The sequence below is a fragment of the Phoxinus phoxinus genome (assembly GCF_949152265.1).
Source record: "Phoxinus phoxinus genome assembly, chromosome: 2".
Classification (NCBI taxonomy): domain Eukaryota; kingdom Metazoa; phylum Chordata; class Actinopteri; order Cypriniformes; family Leuciscidae; genus Phoxinus; species Phoxinus phoxinus.
In genome coordinates, this window is record NC_136877.1 from 22,870,356 (window position 1) to 22,897,155 (window position 26,800).

Below are 26,800 nucleotides of genomic sequence, written 5' to 3' on the forward strand. Positions count from 1 at the left end.
GATCTTGGAAGGGTTCAGTTTGAGCAGATGTTTTATACCATCATCACTGTCCTCATCAGAGCTCATTTCCCAGTACATTCATCATCTGGCTCATATTTGCAATCTCAATCAATATTTTGTTCACTGACAGCTTCTTCACCAGATCCACCATCAAGTGACAGTGACACTAATATTTGATTGCGTTCAGTACTTGCTCTGCAGTAAATCGCTGAGCCATTTCAAGTTTTGCTGATGATACTTCTATTTTTCTTTGTTTTCTGCCTGCGGTAACTGACGCCACTTCATCATTGTGCATCAGTCGGACAATAAAGGTGAATTGCACTTATTCAATCATCAAAGAATCAATGATTGTTGTGCAGAAAAAATAAACTTACACTGTTAGTTGTTAGTGACCCTATACAATTTTTACAAAAAATGAATGGGAAAACGCATTCTTTTGTAATTTTATTAAAAAAATTATTGTTATATCGTTTATAGTGAATTGATTGAGGAATACTGAAAAAGTTGATGTATGACTTTAAAAAATGAATGAGGAGGAGGGTAGTGAATGACGTACAGGGTCACTAAAGACCAGAGGTATGCGTTTAAGGGTTAAAATTTCCCTAATTCAACACTTTATTCTGTGTCAATGAGGCATACACACTCTGATGTAAACAAGCAGCGCAGGGTGGAACCCTATAGGCAAAACGAGTGAAGGAAATGCACTAAACGAAAATGCACATTCTCTCTCTGACAGCAGTTTGCGCTGATGGAACCGCAGACATGCAGCCATTACCCTGTCAACGAAGCAGCTACTTTCTGTTTCTGAACTGTATTTAAATGTTTTAAACAGCCATTGAGATTTTTTTAATTTACAATGGTGTAAATCGCACAACTTTATATTTTCTATTTTTTTTTTTTTTTTACATTTTAATCTGGACCGCAACATCACGTGAGGGACCCGTGCCAACATTCGGCAACTTGACGGCACATGGCATGCTAAAGGAGTGGGAGGTTCGTGGGGGCGGGCCCAATGAAGAAGCTCCCAATGTAACCCTCAGATCTCCCAGAATGCTAACCAGACCCACGACTCTACTACAAGAAGGACCTGTGTCCACTCCAGACCTCTGGAACCTCCACGTGTGGTCTCTGGACGGGACGCGAAGGACTTAAGTGAACTACCTCCAGTAGTAGTTGAGACTATCACTTCAGCTAGAGCCCCCTCTAGGCGCGCTTCTCCTTTGAAGTGGAGCCTGTTTGCTGAGTGGAAGACCCCCCGAATCGGCTCTGTGCTTTCCTTCCTTCATGAGGGCTTGACGCGGAGGCTTTCCCCCTCCACCTTGAAGGTGTATGTTGCTGCCATCGCAGTACATCACAATGCTGTTTTGATGACTGGTCACTGGGAAAGCATGACCTGGTCATGAGGTTCCTGAGAGGCGCCAGGTGGTTAAATCCTCCCAGGCCGTGCCTCGTCCACTCGGGACGTTGCTTCCTCCAGGCCGACGTAACGTCTCCGTTCCCTCCTTCGAGGTTACATCAGTGACGTTTCTTGTATAAAGACACAATTTATACTGTGAAAAATTAATTTCTATCAAATCATTACATTTGTTTTATACTGAAATAGTACAGTACCATGGACCCCATAACACTAGCTTGATTTAAAGGTGCAGTAAGCGATTTCTGACAAACACTGTTGATATTTGAAATCACCAAAGCAAACACGCCCCTAACCAAAAGGATCACACCCCTATCTTGATGCCTCCGCTCCCACATTCAGGTACACGCTATGCAACACAGGCAACAAATATGGCGGAATCTGCTGTGCCTGCCACTAGAGGGTCAGATGTCATCAATATGTGTAAGCAATTTGTGTTACTATGATAATTTAGGTTGAATGTCTAATTGTTATTTGGATTAGTTCCTCTACTTATTCAATAGCAAAATTACCCCTTCCATCCAAAAAAACAAACACCGTTTTCATGAACAGGTCCCTACATAACACGATAGTCCAAGAAACTAATATTACAAATATGACAAGATTAAAGGGTTAGTTCACACAAAAATTTGAATAATCCCATTATTTACTCACCCTCAAGCCATCATAGGTGTATATGACTTTCTTCTTTCAGCCAAACACATTGGAGTTATATATATCCAAGCTTTATAATGGGAGTGAATAGTAACTTCACTATAGAATAGTACGATTTTGAAGCCCGAACAAGCGCATCCATCATAAAAGCAATCCTTAAGGCCTACGGATAATAAAGGCCTTCTGAAGTGAAGCGATGCATTTTTGTTCGAAAAATATAATCTAACTTTATAAACTATAATCACTGGCTTCCGGTAACGGCCGTACGCTAATCTAGTTCCGGCAGAAGAGTGACCTCTGACTGACCAGAAGTATCTCTCTCTATGGCTCTAGTCAGACCTAGTGAATAAATACGCTCACTTCACTGAACAAGACTCGAAATGGCACTGAGGGGATGAGGTGTTCGTTCATGTAAGAAATTCTCGTTCATATGGAAAGAAAGAAACAGATGGGATGGGAATGTGTGAAAATGTTGAAAAGTCATTATTGCAACTCTTAAATGAGTGGGTTTTTATTTATTTAATAGTTGACAAAATTACCAAAAAAACGTGTGTTTAAGTAAATGTCAATGATTCATTCAAATAAAATAAAATAAAAAAGTTTATCAGATGTTTGTAGACAACAGAAGCTTTCTAGATGAAAATTAATTTAACAGATGTATGGGCTATCTGACTTCTTGGCCACTGATGCAGTACGTTCTTTTGAACGTATTTCTTGCAAAGTTCATAGTATGGAAGAATGCAAGGATCCGTCCACACCTGGCTGCAACAGCAAACAGAAATGTAGGAACGTTTAGTGAACAGATTCAAATGAGTCGACTCACTGAGATGAATCAAAATCCCCACCACTGTTGCTTTTGTCAGAGAGGAGGCGGGTAAATCCAGCAGAAATCTGATATATTCGAATTTCACCAACGCCCCACCAATCGTTATTCTCGGTTGGAGTTCGTTGACTCCGCCTCCTTAGAGACCACGCCCCCACCAGAGGATCCTCCTGCTGAGGTTGTTTTCCTATGTTAGCCAATTAGCAACCTAGCATGCAATTTGAGGTCTGGCGCCTTGACTGAATGGTGCTTACGTGTATTTTAATTTACCTTTCAAATCCGAACCTTACACGAATCAACGTTTGAGAGCGCTGTTACCAAGCTTTATAGGTTTTGATTTCTCGGCGGAGCAGAAAGAAGTCATCCGGAGTGTCTGTTGCGGGGTGAGTTGGCTCTTGCGTGCTAGCGGACGCTCGCTAGCTGTCGTCGTCGCAGTGCTTCATTCAGGCTAAAAGTAGCTAACTCTAGTCAATGACGCTTAAACCGCTTTCCTCACCAAATGGCCACTGAATCACCCGGGTGATGCGAAATTCAAAGATAGCGACATGTTCGTTTGAAGTGAAGCATGTCACAGCAGTGATTATATAAGAGTATTTGTCGAGGCACTAGCTAGCCGCACTTAGCTTGAATGGCTACATAAGGTTTTTAAGCTCTGCTGGGATGATCAGTTGCTCATCATGAGGGTCTAGCTATCATTCTCTGCCTTTGACCTGTTAGCGATCAGCACTGGCTTATTGACGTCTTCTGGATTAAGTTAACGTTACCGGATAACGGTGCTGCATTGATCATTGAACAGTTGTGTGTTTACCGGTAGAAATCTTTCAGTAGGACTTCCTGATTTGTAGTTAGAAACAGTTCACAACATGGAGTGCAGGCTGCCTTATCACATTTTCTCGGTGTTTAATGATTTATTATACGTTTTTTGCTGGGTTCGGTCGACGCGGTAACGTTAGTCATCGGATCGTGTTTTTATTTTGGTGTGATCAGTTTGTGTTGGACTGAACTCTGCATCGGACAGAGGCGGTTACCGCTCAGCGCCTCATTGAGGTTCAAGAAGCTTTATCGGCTTAGTTAAACGCGTTTTTAATAACCAGAACATTAGTAAACATGCACATGTACTAATTTAAATAAACAATACGTGTGTTCGATCAAGTTGTACTGTGTATTTTAGTGTGTTGTAGAGTGCGTGGGTCATATAGTCAGGCCTGACACACTCGGACGAAAAGAAACTACGGGTGGATGAAACGGAGTTTAGCCATTCAAATAAAAGTGAGACAACACACGTGCCCCAGCATGTTTTCCTCATAGTGTAACTGTTTACACACCACTATCCGCCTACACAGGTTTATAGAAAACTGTAACATTGTTTAAAGTCTAATGTGGTAATGGCGAAAGGTCAGACTCAAAATGCCGTGCTATCTGTTAGCCGATCTGCGCTAAGCAACGACAAATGATGGACAGTTTATATCTCGATCAAACATCTAGCCTAGGGTCATTATTTGGCTGTCGAGTACATTTGACAGGTGTCATAAAGTGGATCTCCTGTCAGAAGGCTGCTGACACGTTGAGTTTTTCAAGACAATGTAGGATTTAAACACTTTCGGGTTATTATTCATAATACAATAATTCAGCCAAACCTGTCATAAACTAATCCGTTGACCAGAAATAAAAAAAATGTTTCGACACGCCTTTAGTAACGAGGCATGAATAAGCCACTCTTGTGACTTGTTCATCTAAAATAATGTGTATAGCCATTATTTGTGTACTCATGATGTCACATTTTAGAATATTAGTAAAGTTATCGAAACTGAAATGGCACACATGGAAGTCTGGAAATTATGTCTTGGCCAAAAATATTGAACAAATTAAAACTACGCTATAGTCTTCATGGTGACACTTTGGGCTTTTCTCAATCAACTTCATAAAGTGTCACCTGGGATGTTTGCTGAACACTTTGGCTCATTTACCTGCACTATCTAGTCCAACTTATCTATTAAATAATGCATTTTAGTTTTATAATGCTACATGTATTTGTCTAGAAAACTGATTTCTGTGGCCTGTTGCATGAAGCTAGCTGAACAAACTCTTTAGACTTTCAGAGTAGATTTAGAGACAAAACTATACAAATCCATGCATAGTAGTTGTTTAGATCCAGTTCACCGGGCTCACAACACTCGATATAAACTTTGTCAACTTTGAGATTGTGATTCACTCACTTTGATTCACTAATCGCGAGAGAGCCGGCACAATTCACTTCTCTCCTGAAGATTAAGAGATTATGAAAGAAATCATGAATGTAATTTTTTTAAGGCAGGAATAAACGCTGCTGCTGCAGTGAAAGGTTGAAAAGGCAGTTAAGAGAAAATGTCTATATCAATACAAGTGAATCAACTGAATTTAAATAATTATTTAAATATTGGTTCACAAAGAGCTTAAAGGAAAATACGTAAGCTTCGTCATTTTAAAAGCTTTTTATATTAAAGCTTGTATGTATATATTTATATTAATTTAAATGTAAAGTTGAATATGAATTAATGATAATTACCCTATATGAATACATTATATGAATTAAAAATAATTATAATTCATATAATTTAAATATATGAAATAAGTAGCAGCAAAAGACTGTAAATTTTGTCTCAAATTCTCTTGCTATGCTTTAATTTGGGGGTTCAGGGGGAGTGGCTTTATTGCATCATGTGTCACTTTGCTCGCAGCTGATTGGTTCAGTTTTGGTTTGGGATCTCTAATTCAGACTAAAACCTGCTCCGGAGTAGGTTAGCCATGAAGTGTAAGTTACTATGGCGATGAACACTGCTAAAGACAAATCCATGAGCCCAAAACAACAAGAGTTTGCTCAAACTAATCTCAAACTTACATGGCTACTGAAACCGGCTTCATGCAACAGGCCTCTGGTTTCTTTAGATTATGTGTTTTTAAAGGAATAGTTTAAACAAACATTTAGTAATTTACCCACTCTCATGTTGTTCCAAACTAGTTCACTTTTGGGTGAAGTTGAACTATCAGGTTAAGATCAAAATATAGCCTACATGAATTGTGCCAAATGTTTGACTATTGCATGTGCAACTTTCTTATGAATATTTGCGGTTTTGTTGTAGATTCCGCCGCAGTGAGGAGCATGAGTACACAATGAAGCGGCGCTTGGAGGATCAGGACACAGTGATCGGCTCTCAGCGGCGGCTCTCCGGGGGTGTGGACAGCTTTCAGCACCGCGTCCTCAACTCTGCCTCCCAGTCCTCCCTCTTCGAGACTGCACCAGATAACATGCAGCCGTCGTCCAGCATGCAGTACTCTGTCTCACAGACCTATCAGGTACTAAAAAGTGAACAACATACTTACATCATTTCGGTGCGGATGTCCATATATATTTATGTATATATGTTATATATATATATATATATATATATATATATATATATATATATATATATATATATATAATATATATATATACATACATATTAGGGCTGTCACTTTTTATTCGATATTCGAATATGCATTCGAAACATGACGTGAAATATCCTACAAATAAACTGTCTGGTTTTTAAAGTGCCATGTGTAGCGCATTTTTTACAGTCTATGATTAGACCGTTTGTTTTTTATTTTAAAAAAGCGTTTTATTTTGAAAGCGTGTTACTATATTCATACTGAATATAAGTATGTTATATTCAGATATGACGGTGCGCTGCAACACGCATCACCGCAGATGATCTATTCATCAAGCGTCAAGCCAACGTGCAAACTATCGCAAATCAAAGTAAAAGTAAGTCGCAGACGCTTTAACACACAATAATAATAATCTTCATTAAAAGTAAAGAAACAAAATGATCTTACAAGGGCTGCCGCTCTCTCTTATTGCAGTCTTTGATTTTGAAATGTTAGCTGATGATCAATAAAATGCAGCTCCTATCTGTTGCTTTCGGTGACATTAAATCCATTAAATCTGCATATAGCACGGGAATTGAAGATTTATATCCGTTTTTCAAAAACACATTTAGGCCTATGTGACCAGGTGTAAATGGAATCATTTTGATAAATCAGATAGCTATCCGATCTGAGAAAACGCATGAAGTGGCCAGGTGTAAAGCCCAATTTATACTTCTGGGTCAAATATATAATTTAATATAATTTTTTATGTATTAAATATAATCTATAAATATGAAATCTAAATATAATCTGGAAACATATTTATTTGATAAAAAAAATACAGAAAAAAACAATAATATTGTGAAATATTATTACAATTTAAAATAATGGTTTTCTATTTGAATATACTTTAAAGTGTAATTTATTTCTGTGATGCAAAGCTGAATTTTCAGCATAATTATTTTAGTCTCTAGTGTCACATGATCCTTCAGAAATCATTCTAATATGCTGAATTGATACTCTGTTATTATCAATGTTGGAAACAGTTGTGCTGCTAATATAATTTTGGAGACTGTGTCTGTGATAAATTTTTCAGGATTCATTGATGAATAAAAAGTTTAAAAAAGAACTGCATTTATTCAAAATAGAAATATTTTCTAGCTATATACATCTTTACTATCAGTTTTCAATTAAGCACATCCTTGCTGAATAAAAGTATGATTTTTTTATTATTATTTTTTTATGGAACGGTAGTGAATGATGTTACAAAATATTTCTTATTTAAATAAATAGTATTCTTTTTTTACTTTTTATTCATCAAAGATTCCTGAAAAATGTTTCACAGGTTATAAGAAAAATATTAAGCAGAACAATTGTTTCCAACATTGATAATAAATCCGCATATTAAAATGGTTTCTGAATGCTCATGTGAAAAATTCAGCTTTGCATCACAGAAATCAATTATATTTGAAAAAATATTCAAATAGAAAACCATTATTTTTAAATTGTAATAATATTTCACAATATTTCTGTATTTTCGATCAAATAATTGCAGGTTTGGTGACTTCTTTCAAAAACATTAAAAATAGTAATGTTTCCAAACTTTTTACTGGTACTGTGTTTGTGTATATATATATATAATGTATATATATAATATATAATACATTTTTGCATGTTTTTTCAAATGTAAATTTAGATTTTTTTTAACTTGTTTTTTATATATATTTAAAGTTACACTCTACTATTTAAATATTTAATTGGCTAGAAATTGTTTTTTGTGAGTGCAACTTCTATAAATTAATTACAAATAATGAATCCATTAATCGTGATTGACTGGAAAATCCGTGAAAATTCATTGATCAAAAGGTGCAGAAGATGACAAATTAAGACAGATTAAGCACTGTGTGCATTTCATTTATTTAAAGCCCTTTCTGGGCTATATACAAATATACAAATGATAATTCATTGCATAGTTTCAAAAGGAAATGACATTTACTTCACGTAAGCAGTCATGATAATTAACCATTTCTCCTTCTGCTCTAACAGTTGTCAATGGCCCAGAGTTCTGGGGGACATGGTCACACCAGCAGTTCAGCTGTGCACAGTGGGCCTCATCATCATGGGCCGGCTGTCCAGCCTGTGGGACAGGGGCACTCTCATGCTACCCCAGCCCCTGCCCCAACACTGGGCCAACAGCAGTTTCAAAGGCTTAAGGTAAGAGATCTGTCTAGTAGAGTATGGAAATGATCTGCATTAGTTTAGATGGAGAGCTAAGATTTATGTGATTTCAGGTTGAAGATGCTCTTTCCTATCTCGATCAAGTTAAACTTCAGTTTGGCAATCAGCCGCAGGTCTACAATGACTTCCTGGATATCATGAAGGAGTTCAAGTCTCAAAGGTCAGCGTGAGTTTTGTTTTTGTTAATTTTTTTTCTCTTCTTGGGGCTTGTTGTGTTTCTGTCCCTTCTAGTTCAGGCTAGCTTCACACCGCGAATGGGTTGATCTAGTTGTGCAGAGTGCCCTGGGGACTTTATCTTCGGTCTGGGTTGCTGAGAGAAACCCTTAACCTGTCTTTGTACTGCCTTGTTGCTTGTGCTCTGTCTGACTCCTCTTTCTTTGTCAGTTCTTTGCACCAGTAAGCCAAGCATTGAAGAGAGTGTTTTGATTAGTTTGTATGTTATTGTATTGTATGTTATTTTCTGTATTGTATGTTATTTTCTTCTGAAGCTTGCACATTTTCCTCTAAAATTCACATTCGAATGACTTATTAATTGTTTTCATGTCTCCATATGTTCTGTTCATAGATTTTAGGGGTGTAACAGATCGTAGTTGATCCATGATCCGTACGGACCAGACCCCACGGTTCAGAACGCATGTGGCCCGCGGAGTAACTTTAACCATCATACAGTGAATGTTTATTATTTGCACGTGTTTCTGTCTTGTTGCGCTTGAATGGTTTAAAATCACATGACGAGGTTTCTGTGCACGAACACTCAAAAGCGCTCACACAGAGAGCCGCATTTCAGATTTTCAGACTGTAAACCCAGTCAGTTATTTCTTAAGTGAAGTTAATGTAAACTGAAAGAAATTGGATGTTATTATTTTGGATCTGTGCATTAGGTCTTAAAGTGACAGCAGCCTAATAAACCTCCTGCTGTCTGTGTCATTAATGTTAATAAAAAAAGACAGCTTTAACAAGGATGAAATTTAATTGTTCTTATTTTATTACTGATTGTCCACTTGTCTTTAATAATATTTGAAATTGATTAATTTGGCTAGTAGTTTTTGCTGTGCTATCGAAGTACTTGAAGTGTTCTTTAAGTAATAAATGTAAAGCAAAGTTGTATATACCGGTAGTTCCCCCTTTTTTTTCCTTCCTTCCTTTTTTTTTTTTTTGTTGATCTGCAGAATGAGCCGGTCCAACATTGTAATATGATTTAAACCGTGAGTTTTGTGATCTGTTGCACCCCTAATATATTTGCATTTCCAAATAGGAAATACTAGTGCTGTGCAAGGCAGCAGAAGTGTAATATTTTAAGCTTAGGTGTCAGGCTTTTGATCTGAGTATATGAATGCTGAATTAGAGCTGCTCTTCACACTCATCAGTGTACGAGAACCAATTCTATTAAAAAAGACAGTTCTATTAAAATGACAGTAAATGTGAACCACACCTTTAAGAAGGCTATAGATGGTTAAATAATCACAATGAATCTGGGACATTTTTATTTATGCGTTTTATAAAAAAAATGTATGCATCATTGATTTGATTTTTGAAATGTGGGCGTTGCACTCTAAAGCTGGCAAGGGGCAGTGTTTAACCTGACTAAATGATTGAGGAGACATCCTGGATACATCATGGATACATCACCTGTACCCAATCACAAATCACTCTACATATGTGCAATCGTCGCTGTCGGTTAGATTTTGAATGGCCAGGCCAGGATTCATTTAATGTAGGTAAACGGAAGATTTTAAAATTTAAACTGGGACCTACATTATACATGCATAATAGATAATTATCAGTTAATTTTATTTATTTATTATTAAATAACATGATTACAAATTATTTAATGTAGCGTTATTAAAGTTTAATACTTACAAGTTTAGAAAAAAGTAATATCCATAACACTGTTATGTATTGTTATAATCATGTGTTTTTGCACACTTGGATTGATTCTTGGGACACTGCAAATCAAATCCCATAAATCTACTGTCCTTGTGTTTGTCAGCATTGATACACCAGGTGTGATCAGCAGAGTTTCCCAGCTCTTCAAAGGTCATCCAGACTTAATCATGGGCTTCAACACCTTCCTGCCTCCTGGCTACAAGATTGAGGTTCAGACCAATGATCTGGTTAATGTGACCACTCCTGGCCAAATCCACCACATCACCCCGCATGGTATCTCAGTCCAGAACCTCCCCATAACACAGCCAGCACAGCACCAGACCCAACCAGCAGCTCCCACCAGCACTGCTGCCGTGGTCATCCCTAGCCAGCCAACCCCTGCCAAGATCAGCAAGGTAAAACTCAGTTATTTTACCTTCTGTACACATTAGGGTTGTATATTTGCAAAGTTGTCTAAGTTCATTTTATTTTCCGCAGCCAATGCAGTCTCCTGCACTTACCCCAACGAGCCAGCCTAATCCGTCCATTCCCTCGTACGCCTCCCCGCGCTCGCCCTCGGCCCAGTCCCACACTCCCATCAGTAGCAGCACTGCCGGTTCAACCCCTCTACAGAATAACCAGCCTGTAGAGTTCAACCATGCTATCAGCTACGTGAACAAAATCAAGAACCGATTTCAGGGCCAGCCAGAGGTCTACAAATCCTTCTTGGAAATTTTGCACACATACCAGGTGAGAGCTGAGGCACTGAGGACAATATCCAGTTCAAAATGCTCTGTACAGCTGTGTAGTACAACCATCCTTTTTGTTCAGCTTACGGCTTCAGCTTAGTGTACAGTAAGTACACTACTGTTCAAAAGTTTGCGCTCAGTAAGATTGTTGTCCTTTTTTGGGGGGGGGGGGTGAAATTAATATTTCAGTTTAGCAAGGATGCATTAAATTGATCAAAAATGACAGTAAATACATTTATAATGTTAGAAAAGATTTCCATTTCAAATATATGCTGTTCTCTTTTCTTTTCATCAAAGAACCCTGAAGAAACTGTATCTCAGTTTCTACACAAATATTAAGCAGCATGACTAACCCTAACATTGGTAATAATAAGACCTTTTTTTTTAGCAGCAAATCAACGTATTAGAATGATTTCTGAAGGAACTTGACACTAGCTATGTTTCCATCCAAGGTTGCGAATTTAACTTAATTAAATAAAACTTAATTAAACTTAATTCAAATTTGTTTTAATAAAAAAAAAAAACATTTGCTAACAAAGCAGCGTTCCCATCCAGTGAGTCAAACATGAAAGAGAACAAAATCATCACTTCCTGAAAACTGGTGCTAAATATCACTAAGAAAAATGGACGTTGCTGCAATAGTAGAAGCCACTTTTTATAATAATTTTCGTATAGCCTATAAAAAAAATTACGTGCGCCAGTCTCAGAGCAAGAAACGAGGTCATGTTATCTTAGTTTCGGAGGCTGGATGTATGCTGTTTGGGAACGCAATCGTGTATAACAGTTCTGGGAGAGAATTGTTCCAAACCACTTTGACGACAGACTTCAGCATTTCAAATGCTGTGCAACAAGATCGGTCTACTGGTTGCTCCAGTTATGCAGTCACATTACATTTTTTGATGCGCATCGAGGAAATTATTAGGTCCGTAGTAGTTTTTCTTATCGTATACTTTTTTCTTTTTTTTATGTGCATCTGGGCATTTCCATCCAGTATTTTTTTGTGATATCCCAAATTGTGTATAAAACAGGTGGATGGAATCATAGCTACTAAAGACTTGAGTAATGGCTGCTGAAAGTTAATCATCCAAAAGTTGCCATCACGGGAATTAATTGCATTTTAAAATGTATTAAAATAGAACATCTCATTTTAATTGTAATAATATTTTACAATAATTACTGTTTTTACTGTCTTTTTTTAAGCAAATAAATGATCAAAAATACAGCATAAAAGAAATTAGCCTTAGAGACTTCTTACAAAAACAATAAAGTCTTACCGACCCCAAACTTAACAGTAATGTATATTTACAGCCCTTCATGCTGCATGCTTACTGTAAACGTTCTGTTCTGTGTGTTGTATAGAAGGAGCAGCGTAATGCTAAGGAGGCAGGGGGAAACTACACACCCACTCTCACGGAGCAGCAGGTGTATGCTCAGGTGGCCCAGCTCTTCAAGAACCAGGAGGACCTCCTTTCAGAATTCGGCCAGTTCCTGCCAGATGCTAACAGTTCAGCGGTAGGTATTGTAAAAACTAAAAATCATGGAGCTCATTTAGCTTTATTATTCATAAACCTTTTCTCTTCTCCTCAGTTATTGTGTAAGACTACGGCCGAGAAGGCTGAATCTGTGCGTATTGATCGTGGTGGGACGGTAAAGAGACCCCAGCCTAACCATAAGCAGAGTTTTAACCAGAATGGCTGTCAGATCCGCAGACATGCGGGGCCGCCCACTACACCCCCTGTTAAGGTGACTGAGTAAAACTTTACATTACTGTACTTAAAGGCTATTCTTTTACACTGTTCCTTTATACATGTTATCAACCAATATTCATGTTCTGTTTTTTTTAACTCCTAAACAGAAAAAGCAAAAGTTTATGCCAAAAGAATCGATGGCTGAAGCCAGCAAACTTGGAATTGGTGCTGAATCTCTCTTTTTTGAAAAGGTGATTGCTTTTAATATAGTCTTGCACTGATTACAATGGAATACATATAACGGCATTATGTTGGTAGAGTAAATATTACAAGGATTATAGTGAGTTATGTGGCTTAAATGCTCCGCTCTCTTTTTAGGTGCGGAAAGCACTTAGGAGTTCGGAGGCTTATGACAATTTCTTGCGCTGTTTGGTCATCTTCAATCAAGAAGTGATCTCACGGGCTGAACTTGTACAGTTGGTCTTGCCATTTTTGGGGTGAGTGGAAATCATATTAATTTCATCTGCGAGACACTTGCAGACTGATTTTTATGTAGCCATTGTTTAATTTGATTACGGTATATAATTATAACTTAAAAACCAATACGATTATTCGTTACACATTATTGCATGTTAAAATTGTAATCAATAATACAACATTTTTGCTTTTTTTGGTTATCAGGAAATTCCCGGAGCTTTTTACATGGTTCAAGAACTTCCTCGGCTACAGAGAGTGTACCCATATCGAGAGCTTTCCCAAAGAGCGAGCCACTGAAGGCATTGCAATGGAAATTGATTATGCGTCCTGCAAGAGATTGGGCTCCAGTTATAGAGCCCTTCCCAAGAGCTTCCAGCAGCCTAGATGTACAGGCAGGACTCCACTGTGCAAAGAGGTGAGCACGCCATTCGATTGTGGTGTGGTTGTAAACACATGTTTGTAAATACAATTTCAACTTGTATGTACAAACACCACACCACAAAGGGGTTTTGTTTCTGAATTCAAGGCTTACTCTGCACTTAAATATCTATTTGGAGGAAAATAGCAGGTAGTTATGTAGGGGTGTGTCAATATACCAGTATTGATGATAATCTTGATTTTTAAATATTAAATAAGTTAGCTTGCCATTGTGGGTGTTTTTTGTAGTCTGACTCTGCAGGAAGTGCTGATCAAAGGAAGTGCTGTTTTAAAAAAAAAAATGTATTAATCAATATCATTTTTGTATGATTTTGTACAGTTATGGTTAGAAACTCTGCCTCCCTACACTCGTATTTTGAGTGTGATTTATTGGCCAAATTAGAATTTTTTCTATAGATATAATAATATTATCGCAAATTATTCAGAACACGTTAATTGTGTATTAAAAGTGTGATATTGTGAAAGTGCTATGCTAATGTTAAATACTTCTCAGGTGTTGAATGATACGTGGGTGTCATTTCCATCCTGGTCTGAGGACTCAACCTTTGTCAGCTCCAAAAAGACCCAGTATGAAGAGCATATATATAGATGTGAAGATGAGCGCTTTGAGGTAAGCAAAAAAACAAAGCTTCACTGTCATTGAAATCAGTGTAATTGGATATTCAGTTTGGTGTTTAATCAAACCTGTCATGTGTCATGCAGCTTGATGTGGTTCTGGAGACAAACCTCGCCACTATCCGTGTTCTGGAGTCTGTTCAAAAGAGGCTCTCGCGCATGTCTGCTGAGGAACAAGCCAAGTTCCGACTGGACAACACCATTGGAGGCTCCTCTGAGGTCATCCACCGTAAAGCTATTCAGAGGATATATGGGGACAAAGCTCCAGACATCATAGATGGGCTCAAGACCAACCCTGCTGTCTCTGTACCTATTGTACTCAAAAGGTCAGCATAAATGTTATTGTCTGACTCCTTCCCAGCAAATTCATGAAAACGATAGAAATGTCATATATTGTTGCATGAAAATGGAAAGAATTGTTTTTAAAAAACATTTTATTTGAACATTTACCTTGGCAGTACCATAGTTTTCTTTGGAGTGTAATGGTTACAGCATAGTACGTGCATGTGGTAATTATTCAATACCATATAGGGCTCCACAGTTTTTCAAATTAAGATCAATATCTTGATTATTAAACCTCAGAGTGCTCCATGTTGACTTCATTTAAAACATTTCTTAGCTACTAGTTATTACTTCTGTTTCAAACTAAAGACTAGCGTCTGCCTAGTTTTGCTTTGTGAAAGTGAAGAATTGATGACTGAAATGTATTGCTAGTGTACAACAAAATTGTAATATTAAGCACCGGTACTGTGATAATATTAATAATAAATGATTTATATTACAGTAATATAATACATATAAAGTTAGCTTACTTGCTACAAAAATAACAGTGTGAGTACAAAGTAGACTAAGACCCATCAAATGTTTTTTGTGATTGATTTAAAATTCAGGTAGGATGTGAATGCAAAGAACAATGTCTTCCACATTTTGATCAACTACAATTCAAAATTATTTTGAATAAAACAATATACCCTTAAAGAGTAACTTTTATTGTTCCTGTTATTGGCCGCAACACTTGTTTAACACACTATTGAATATGAGAGCTGTTATTTCAATGTGATTATTATGGCTTTTGTTCTTTTCTTTCTTTCTTTCTTTTTTTTTTGATATCCAAGCAGCAGAAATATCAGATGGTAAACGTTCATGTATCGCAATTGGAATTTTTTGTCAAATTGCACACAAAAAAAAACTTTAGCCTTAGTAGTACCTTAGTAATTTACCATGCTATTACTATCCTATAGCATCACCATGCACTTTTTTTTTCAGACAGGGAGAGCTGTCTTTATATTTTCAGGTTTTCCTCACAGAATTCATTATGTGTTTGTATTCTCAGGATGAAAATTAAAGAAGAGGAGTGGCGAGAGGCTCAGCGGGGCTTCAATAAGATCTGGAGAGAACAGAATGAGAAGTATTACCTGAAGTCTTTAGATCACCAAGGTATTAACTTCAAACAGAATGACACAAAGGTGTTTCGCTCCAAGACGCTGCTCAATGAAATCGAGTCTCTTTATGACGAGGTAAGAAACGTTCTAAATGTACATACGCAAAAATGAAAGACATCTGTAGTGGTTTCGGGTTGCTTAAAAATGGCCTTTTCATCCATTTAGCGACAGGAGCAGGCTTCTGAAGACAATGCCGCCCCTCCCTCATACCCTCACATGACCCTCATGTACGAGGACAGCCAGATCCTGGAAGACGCAGCTGCTCTCATCATCCACCATGTCAAGCGGCAGTCCGGAATCCACAAAGACGACAAGTATAAAATCAAACAGATCATCTATCATTTCATCCCCGACATGCTGTTCGCCCGACGTGGTGAGCTTTCTGATGTGGAGGAGGAGGAAGAAGAGGAGACCGAACCAGATGAAGACGGGACTAAAAAGCACAATGGGACGACATCAGCAAAGTCTAAGCTCCTCTTCAGCCATACAGCAGCTACCCAGCAGAAGCTGAGTAACTGTGACGATGCCTACAACCTCTTCTATGTCAACAATAACTGGTACATCTTCCTTCGGCTGCACCAGATCCTGTGCTCCCGACTGCTACGGATCTACGGGCAGGCGGAAAAACAGATCGAGGAAGACTCCAGAGAGAGGGAGTGGGAAAGGAACGTACTGGGATTGAAAAGAGAGAAGAACGACAGCCCGGCCATCCAGCTGCGTTTGAAAGAACCCAGTAAGTTTCAGGTCACAGAGCAGAACACAACTGTTCGTTTTGCTAAATGAATTTATTCCCCTTTTCACTCAGTTTTCACACTGGTTTCGTGCAAGGTTGAGAACTCGAGTGTGACACCTCCAGTTTTATCACCAGTCGCTCTCAAGGGTCTTAACACATGTTGGAGCTAATGATATTTCTCTCAGATTTTGCCTGCAACCCTCAGGGCCCTATCACCATGGAAACTACTTGAGCGACTCACAGATTGGCTGTAATTTGTTTGTTGGTAATGCAGTTGCTTGACTTTGATCAAATAAAATTGTCTCGTTTGTTTTGCAGTGGACATCGATGTTGAAGACTACTACTCTGCCTTCTTAGAGATGGTGCGAAACCTTCTGGATGGCAACATGGAGACATCTCAATACGAGGACCAGCTGAGGGAAATGTTTACCATCCATGCCTACATTGCCTTCACCATGGACAAACTCGTCCAGAGTATAGTGAGACAGGTAGTGATTTTGATTGTATGACTTGTATTATCATTGTTATTTTGGCTTTAGCTTTATAAGTCGTCCTTTTTAGGCCCCATTATACTCTCAGCATACTCCTATTTTCATTGCTGAGGGGTAAAAAGAAATAACCTTTGCAGCGATATACTGTTAGTGATCATCCCGACGCCACCCACACCACTGGGAGCGGCGTTTAGATGAATATGTAAATATGTGCTTTCCTCTCAATAACAAAATAAACTCACCACAAAAATGACAGCAGTGTTAAAACGGCAGTTAAGAAATCTGATCATAGCGATGTGGATGTTTGCACAAGCTCTGCAACGACCTCGACGGACTGAGCAGAAGAAATGAACCAGAGGAGATGTCCACGTCAAAGAAAGCAGAGCCTCAGAGCAGTGATGGTTCTAGAACCGCACTCCAAAAAGGAACTTGGTTTCACACCAGTTCGTTCTTCAATTTCACTTGAAGTGTATCAGTGAGCATTTTCATCTCACTTACTACTTTCTCTTTCTTTTTCACTTTCCCACAGCTGCAGCATATAGTAAGCGATGAGATCTGTGTACAGGTGACTGATCTTTACCTTGGCGAGTGTGCCAACAAAGCCACTGGTGGGTCCCTGTCCACCCAAACATCCAGAGGCAGTGCTGAGACATCCTACCAGCGCAAAGCCGAGCAGCTGATGTCAGACGAGAACTGTTTTAAGGTTTGACTATCTCTCTGCTTTACTGTGTACTTCTTTATTGCTTATGAAATTGGAGTGGTATGGATAAAACTACCACAGAAGATTATCATTAAAGCCCAAAGTATACTCTGGTTTTTACCCATAAATTAGGATACGCGTGCAGTGCGTGTAACGCAAATATCCTTATCTATGTGTAAGCACATTGTGTACACATGCATTTTTTTCCTACTAAATGTGTTCAGAATACAATATATATATTATATATAATAAATGTGACCTTGGACCACAAAACCAGGCACATGAGTAAATTTTTTTGAAACTGAGATGTATACATCATCTTAAAACTGAATAAATAAGCTTTCCATTGATGTATGGTTTGTTAGGATAGGACACATCAAAAACATTGAGAAAATCGCCTTTAAAGTTGTCCATTTATGTTTGCAATTGTGCTGCATTCACTCCCAAAAATAAATGTTTTATATATTTACGGTAGGAAATGTACAAAATATCTTCATGGAACATGATCTTTATTGAATATCCTTATGATTTTTGGCATAAAAGAAAAATCGATAATTTTGACCCATACAATGTATTGTTGGCTATTGCCACAAATATACCCGTGCGACTTATGGCTGGTTTTGTGATCCAGGGTCACATATACTACTTACTAAGCATACTCTGTATGTGCAGCTTGCATACTGTATGCACCTTGAATATTTTTCAAAAAAATATTTTTTTAATAATTAGTTTGTCCACAAGGTGGCAACAATAAACAACAATACACATATGAGAGTACAAAGGCATGTTTATTACTCATGACTTCTGGAGAGAAATAGCGCAGGCACTGGACAAGGATGAGGCTCTCCAGTGTGAATCTGTTGTGTGCCTGTGTTTGCACACGCGATCAAATAGGATACTTTGAAAGGCTACACATTGGGTTTTACGCATACATTAATTGTTGGAGTCAAAATTAAAGTGTACTTTGGGCTTTTGTAATTTTATGCTGTCACTTTTAAGAAAAGCAATTTACAAGAAGGGTGGTATCAGTAGTATAGGGGAAGATATTATGGTGTGTTTGTAAAAAGAAAGTGTTTTTGTTTTGTACCAGAATTGTATTGACAGTGACAAAGTTGAAGTCTCCGTAAAGGATGGTTGTATATGAAATGCTGATAAGACCTTTCTGTTGGTTTTTCAAGCGAGCCAATTGACCATCCATCAAGATATCGGTCAAAGCTGCTTAATCGGCTAAAATCACTGCTTTTTGTTTTAATGACCACATCTCTCAAAGTCACTGTTATCTGCTGCCTCTTTTCACCTCTGCTTTATTTAACTACTTTTGTTTGACCACACTTTCATTTGTGTATCAGGGCTCCAGACTGTGACCAAATGGTCATATTTTGCGACCTTTTTTCCTGCCGGTGCAACAGTTCCGTTAGAGATCGCACTGGTGCCACCACCACGTTGCCTAACTGATAAGAGCGGCCATTTCTGTTGCATAGAACATTTGAGCACAAGCTCAGCACAGGTACTTCCGGGCTGATCTTTGATCACACGTTACTACACAGCTGGAAGATCCAGTGGGAAAACGTTTGAATCTGCTAATGCATTAATAACATCACAGCGAGATCTAGTGAGGAATATTTAAATTTGGCACAGAATTTTGTTATAAACCATATCAGATCAAACAGCACTGACGTGGAAACCAGGAGAAACATTGTGCCATGAACGAACGAGTTATAAAAGCCTTTTTAATCCACAAATTGCCAACATTCATCATGGATAAAAAAATTAATAATCTAAAACTTTGTGGCAAACACGTTTAAAAAAACATGAAATTACCACTTTAACCAGAAGATGCTGTCAGAGGAGCACTTGTTGGCTTCATAAAAGTCCATTTTATCTGCATCTCAATTCATGCTCTGTGCTTAACTGTCAAATTTCCAATAAACAAAAGTTATTAGTAACTGCACTTATTAATGCAAAACAATAGGAATTTTATCCATCAATTCCTACCATCTGTAGAACTAAGTGGCACTGGTGCTACTTTTCTCAAATGTTATTCTGGAGCCCTGTGTATATAGATATGCATCTATAGAGCTCATAATGTATTTTTTTCCTCATCATTTTAGGTTAAAACTTATATGAATGTATAAGACAAACTGCATCTTATAACTGGCTTTGACTCTTTCAATAGTTTGTAGAAATGAGTTTGTAAAAGTGCAAAGATTTCATATTGTCTCTTAATTTATGTGAGATCATATAGGCTGCATATATAATTATTATAGTCAGCTACACATGCTTTATATTTTTATATATATATGTATTACAGTTACTGTTCCAGAAGTCTAAGGGGACTGTGCAGCTGGCTGTGGAGCTGTTGGACACAGAGGAAGATAACTCGGATGGACCTGTGGATACTGAGGTACATGCCTAAGACTTGGCTAAAGCTCACAGCGGCGAAAAGTTGTTTCACAGCAAAAGTTGTCCCTGATGCATGCTTTTATAAACCAACAATTAAAAGAATAAATAAAAAAATAGCACAATGAAATGCAAGAACACGTCAAGTTCTGAAAGGTTCTTTAGGCTAAGACTATTCGAGGTGTGACACCAATAGTTTTGACAAACAAAATGTTTTTAAAGCATAAGATCTGAAAACTGCTTTAAAATCATGGGGGCATGGACCACATAATGTGACGTCAAAATGAGTGTTGCAATGCACAGACCTGTCATGAGAACTTGCTACCAATGTAGTTTATCAGTAAAACTTGGTACTTGCACTATTCCTTTACATTCTGTGCTGTGCAATAGGCCTTCAGATGACTCGTCTCCTGAAGACTGAGATCCATCTTTCAGAGGAACAGATTTCGCCATTTCTGCTGCATCGCTGTTTCCAACAACATCTGGTACATCTGTGCCGCCGCCGCCTGCTGCTGCATGAGGTGTTGAGGGGAAACAAGTTTAAAAAATGGTGCCTTTTCCTTCTTGCTCTTTCCTGTTGCACCTCAGAAGAGAGACTATGGATATGAAGCAAATATTGGTTTCTGAACTGCACGAACAATTGGGGCAGAGTTTTCTGACACTGTCTAAACGGCTCTAATACCAGAAAGAAAGGACATGCCATGGCAAGATTTTGCTGTCATTTAAATGAGCCAGTTCTGCTCATCACTATTTCTGGCACAAATCATGGCCTAGACAACATTTCTGTCCGTCTTTAGTCTCCATATCATATGAAATTGGACACTATGAGGAATGGACGGATCCTTGCAAGACCTCTTCATGTTTTACAGGTTATTGCGGTTGATGAATGAATGTTCCAGAGCTGTACCTCATCCAGCATCTGAAAAAAAATTAACCCACAAAGGTGACCAAAAAAATGTGTCCTGGCAGATTCTTATTTGTGCCTGGGATTTGAGAGGAGATGTCTTTTTCAGCACAGACCATTTGAGTTATTACTTCGTTACAGCCCTTGTGGATGAAAAATTGTTGGTCACTGACTACAAGCTTTTTGTTGGCAACTCTTACACCAGCCTCTCACTCTTCAGGGAGTTCCTTCATAAATTCATTCGGGCTTGTGGCAATGTTCGGGATGCAGGATAAGTTTGTCCCGAGCAGCTGAACATGTTGCAAAGGAACACTCTCTGCGGCAGTATCCACTGGATCAGAAACAACAAGGTGCTGTTTGATGAATGGAGGGATATGTGGGAACTACTGATCCTTCCATAGAGCCTACAGAGATGGTAGGGATGGTGACAGACAGTGGACCCTAATGAATTGGATGCTGTGAAGTTTTACATGAAATCAGGCAGTGGTGGTAAACTGTTTTGGCCTTCAGCAGATTGCCAACATGAATGACCCACACAGTATTCTAGGGGACACTCATTGTGGCCCTTGCAGAAATAGGTTGTCAAAGTACATCTACTTCTGCATCAGGTCCCACAGTTCCTCCAGGACTTTTCTATATTCTGAAGCCCGTCAGTCTGGAGGTGCAGCCTGAGCGTGTGTGTGTGTGTCTACGGAACTATATTTTGGGGACACATTTGTACCCAGAAGTGACCAAAACTTGACAAAAGCTCCAAAAGCCTCCCTTTAGGGACGTCCTCATTTGTAAATCTGGTATAAAATTAAGTTTTTTTTGTTTGTTTTTTTATGTAAAAATGCAGAAAGTTTTCTGTTAGGGGTAGGGTTAGTGTAAGGGACAGTTTGTACAGTATAAAAACAATTACGTCTATGGAATGTCCCCATTTAGATGGCCAAGTAAACGCACACAAACTGTGTGTGTGTGTGTTTGTGTGTGTGTGAGAGAAAGAGACAAAGAAGCACTGTATACTGTTTAATTCACTTGTACATAATGTTAAACAAAGATTTATTGTAAAATTATATTGTAAGATAATTTAAATTGGTGGACTTTGTTAATAAAAAATGTTGTTTCTGTTATTTATATTGTAACCACTTATTCAAATGTTTAAGTTATTAAAGTGTTAAATGTATGTAATGTGTACCGGTACTTATTTAATGTTTTGGTTACACTATTTTATTTTACACTATTGCACTTAGTGTACTTGCCTAAGATAGTACTGGTAAAATAAGGTAACTACATGGGTTAGGTTTTAGGGTTAGTACCTAGTTATTACCCAGTTATTGCAATAATTATAGTAAGTACATGGGGAACAGGACTGTCAAATAAAGGTCTACCAATGTTTTTATTTTATTTTACATAATGTCACTAGTACTTTGATTTGATTTTAATTCAGCTCTTTTTACATTGGGTATGTCAGTTTTGGGTTTGTGCTCCAACAAAGAGTAAAAAAATTCAGATGTGAAATACATGAAGTGTTTGCATAATACACAAGGTTCATTCATAGAAATAAATAATGAAACCACAGTCAGAATTGTCACGCAGAGGGGATATCCTGCCGATTATTTCTGTATTCAGCTATTAACAGTGACTCTTTATCCTGTAAGAGTAACCTTGAATGTCTGTGTGTGTTTCAGCGCTGGCCCGACTACGTGGAGCGATATCTGAACACCAGCTCGGCCTCTCCAGAACTGCGAGAGCACCTGTCCCAGAAGCCTGTGTTTCTACCCAGGTGAGGCTCAGCCAAGTACACCCATCTTTAGAGCCATGAGTCCTTTACACTTGCCCCCTTCCCATCAAGCATCAACTCAAGACAGGAACATCCCAGGAATGCTTACGGTAGTCTTGGGAAAATGTCTGGGAGTTACACTGTACAAGTGCTGCCTGTTTGTAATCGCCTGGCATTTGTTTTGTTTTTTGTTTTTGTTTTTTTTCTACCCAAACACACATGAGCTCTCTGCCTGCTTGCATTCGCACTTTACTGAGAATTTATTTAATGAAAACTCATTGTTAGGTTGTTTATCTCTGCTCAGATGTGGCCACAATACAGTCATATTGGTTATTTTATGCTTATTTATGAATTGTAAGTATGGTGTGTTTGTGGGGAATGTGTGCAGAGGTGTCATCTAAAATTGTGTGCACCCTTTTTTATTTTAGGGCATAATAGCGGTTGAGCCTTTATAACACGTTTAATGAGGTGGAAAAAAAAATCATTTTATTTTAATATGTTTTTCATCTGAGAAAATGGAAGATGTTTTTAAATGCCTGCTCTTAACAGGGTTCGGTCGAGTCATCATTTTCTTTGGGAGAGACTGAAGACTGTGCATTTCGATAAGATGAGCCTGAGCGCTCGGTTCAGATCTGTACTTTTTTCCTTTGAATAGATTTTCATAATCTTTTTAAAATGGCCCACTCTTGGGTTTCAGAAAACGTCTTTGCTTTCTCATATAAAGTGTGCTGTGGTCTGTTTGTGTAATTCTATTCACAGATATATTTCTGTATGTAACTTGATTTCATTCTTGTGTATAAATGTTTTTATAGTCAAAAGATTTGAGTGAGTAGACCTTGTATGCTGAGATCTCAGAGATGATTCTCTCTCGAGTTCGATTGGGGTTGTCAGTTTACAAAGTAGTGCTGTGACTCGAAATTAAACTCACCATGGTCTGACACAAACACGGCTGTATTTCAGAGAGGGGCTTGTCAATAAAAATCTGGTCTGGATTTTATCCTCAAATGTGCGTGTATTTCTTTCCAACAGACGTTTGAGCTCTAGCATGGGAAGGATGATTGATTTGCTTGTTCTTTTTTTGTTATGCATGTTTTATGTGCAGTGCTGGAGAGATGCTCTTGATGTCTCCATCCAGAAACAGACAATCAAATATTTTTTTTTAATATTTCTTTGATTGATTGATTCATTTCTTTTCTGTTTATGTGCAGTGTGAGGTTGTGTAGCTTACATTGCACCACTGTTTTTTGCTAAGAAAAGTAATGCAACAAACATTTCTAGTGCATGGTCATGCAATGCATAATGCACAATGTCAACCCATATCCTGGCTATTTAACCTAATTCCCTACCTGGTTTCTTTTTTTGTGACGATTGGCTAGTTTCTTTAAGTGAAGTCCTGAATTCAAAATAAGAGTCATGGTTTCTATGCCCATTCACATCTGTAACCTTTGGTAAGTACACTTCTAATTTTAGTCTTTAATTGAAGCAAGGAAATTAACTGTCCGTTTTTTTGTTTTGTTTTGTTTGTTTTTGATTTTTTTTCAATCCACCCAAAACCTTGATTTGGCACTTGATCAATATGAATTTGCCATGGATATGAGTTTTCAATGGAAATAATCGTATCTGTTGATATTTTATCATATCTATTAAGACCAAGGTGCACTGTAGACAGTTGCATTGGTGCATAATTTCTCTTTTAGATTAGGATCTTTCTCTCCTTAAGCTGTCAGATACTCAGCTTTAACATGTTTGATAGGATTTGTACTAAATTTTAGAAAGTTTCTTGAAAATGAAACAATGTTCCCTTTTTCTTTTTTTTTAAGGAATCTAAGGCGAATCCGGAAGTGCCAGAGAGGTCAAGAGGTGCAGATGAGAGAGGTCAAAGAAACGGCCAAGAAATCCTCTGAGGGCGGCGAGGACTCAAAGATGGAGTGCATGTTTAAGCTCAACTCCTACAAGATGGTGTACGTCTTCAAGTCGGAGGACTACATGTACCGACGCACTGCACAGCTGAGAGCGCATCAGGTATTTCCATGATAGAGCAGTGCTTCTCAAACTTTTGGGATTTGAGGGCCCCCCCCCAATGTCCAACACCATATTCAAAGGTCCCCTTATTAAATGAGAAATTTCCTATATTATTTATATGAACAGAATCTGTTAGTGTTGGTATTTTAAAGGATAGTCCACCCAAAAATGACAATTCTTTCATTATTTACTCCACCTCATATCGTTCCAAACTGGTATGACTGACTTCTGTGGAGCATAAAAAAGCATAAAAGCAGATATTTTGAAGAATTATGGTAACCATACAGTTTTGGTTCCCATTGACTTAAAAATAACAATGAAAGTCAATGGGAACTGAAACTGTTTGGTTACCAACAGTCCTCAAAATATCTTTTCTAATCTAAACCGATTTGGAACAACATGAGGGGCGAGTAAATTGTGACAGAATTATAATTTTTGTGTGGTGTGGACTATCTCAATAAATGTTGTGGTTCCAGAATGTTAAGGATTCTAATTCTTTATTTAGAGTAATTATTACAATAATGTACAGGTGAAACTCAAAAAAAAATTATATCGTGCAAAAGTTCATTTATTTCAGTAATTCAACTTAAAAACTAATGAAACTAATATATTATATAGACTCATTACATGCAAAGTGAGATATTTCAAGCCTTTATTTGTTATAATTTTGATGATTATGGCTTACAGCTTATGAAAACACAATATTTTTTCACAATATTCTAATTTAGAGTTTGGGGTTTTCATAAGCTGTAAGCCATAATCATCAAAATGATAACAAATAAAGGCTTGAAATATCTCACTTTGCATGTAATGAGTCTATATAATATATTATTTTCAGTTGAATTGAAATTAACTTTTGCACGATATTCAAATTTTTCGAGTTTCACCTGTAATCACAATTAAGAATCAATGTGATAAAGGTATTTGTTTTGAGATGTTTTACAATGATTTGATTTCCGTTTATCTCGATGGTTTTCAGTCTCACCAGCGAGTAAGCACTCGTCTGCATCAGCGCTTTCAGGTGTGGCTGGACAGGTGGCGGAAAGATCACGTGACCAGCGACATGGCAGCCGCCACGCGCAAGTGGCTGATGGGAGAGGGCCGGGAGGGGCTACTGCCCTGCAGAACGGTCTGTGAACCCAAGATCGTCCACTTCCAGAACATCAACAAATATAAAGTCACCTATGGCACTACATTGTAAAGCTCAAGTTTTCAAGACAAGGGTGGGCTTTTACCTCCTTTTTATGTTGTTTTTATGATGACTGAAGTAGCACTGAAATTAAAATCGGACCGCCAATGAGTTCTTTGAAGATTCCTCACTTTCTTTTTTTATTTTTACCTTTTTAAATTTTTAAATTGGAGTCTTTTTTTTTCCCCCCCTTGGACTTTATACCCAGTTGGTTATTGTCCTTTAATCATGAGGGCAAGAAAACACTTCTTGCAAATGCTGCAGCTCTAGTCAGACATTCGTTTGATTCTCACGACAATAAGAATCACTTGTCTTTTTGAGAGGCTTTTTGTGAAAAGGATGGTTTACAAATACAGGTCAAATCCATGCCCATTTGTATATCGTTTTTTATTTTTCATTTTTTCATCTCCTCAAGGTGAATAGTAGTTTATTAGCAATCTTTTGTGGTTCACTTAAACCACATTCATGTTCAAAAAAATGAGAGAAAATGTCTGACAATGACATACAATCTTGACTCAGTTTTTTAAAAAGCCTCTGTGCTTGGGGCTACGCAGCTAAACCAGGACTGATGATGTGAATTTCCCTAGTCTATTGTTCGCAATATACATGAAATGTAATAAAGGTCTCTTTTCACTGGTTAATTACAGCACCATTAATGAAGGTATTACTGTTAATTAATAGACATCCAAGATACCAGCCACAACGTGTCAATCAGGAACACCAGAATAAGTACAGTCACAAAAGCTCTTGTAATGTAAATACAATGTGTACATATATATGCCTGACTGTTTATATTCAGACAACCTTC

The 26,800-nt window shown here is 37.8% G+C and overlaps 1 protein-coding gene across 2 annotated transcripts; it reads left to right on the forward strand.

Annotated features, from left to right (window-relative positions):
- Positions 1–3,007: 3,007 nt before the first annotated feature.
- sin3ab (SIN3 transcription regulator family member Ab) lies at positions 3,008–26,672 on the forward strand. 2 transcript variants are annotated; one of them, XM_079596263.1, is made up of 21 exons: positions 3,008–3,274; positions 6,011–6,224; positions 8,325–8,492; positions 8,570–8,676; positions 10,507–10,798; positions 10,881–11,132; positions 12,491–12,643; positions 12,719–12,874; positions 12,987–13,070; positions 13,198–13,316; positions 13,501–13,711; positions 14,228–14,344; positions 14,437–14,675; positions 15,683–15,866; positions 15,957–16,524; positions 16,843–17,012; positions 17,545–17,718; positions 20,027–20,119; positions 22,690–22,784; positions 24,602–24,803; positions 25,783–26,672. In XM_079596263.1, the coding sequence occupies exons 2-21, from the start codon at positions 6,042–6,044 to the stop codon at positions 26,002–26,004; spliced, it is 3,789 nt and encodes a 1,262-aa protein (XP_079452389.1). In that variant the 5' UTR covers positions 3,008–3,274; positions 6,011–6,041; the 3' UTR covers positions 26,005–26,672. The 2 variants fall into 2 exon arrangements, with proteins under 2 accessions (XP_079452389.1, XP_079452388.1); XM_079596262.1 differs by having other exon boundaries at positions 3,065–3,274; positions 8,570–8,682.
- Positions 26,673–26,800: the final 128 nt, after the last annotated feature.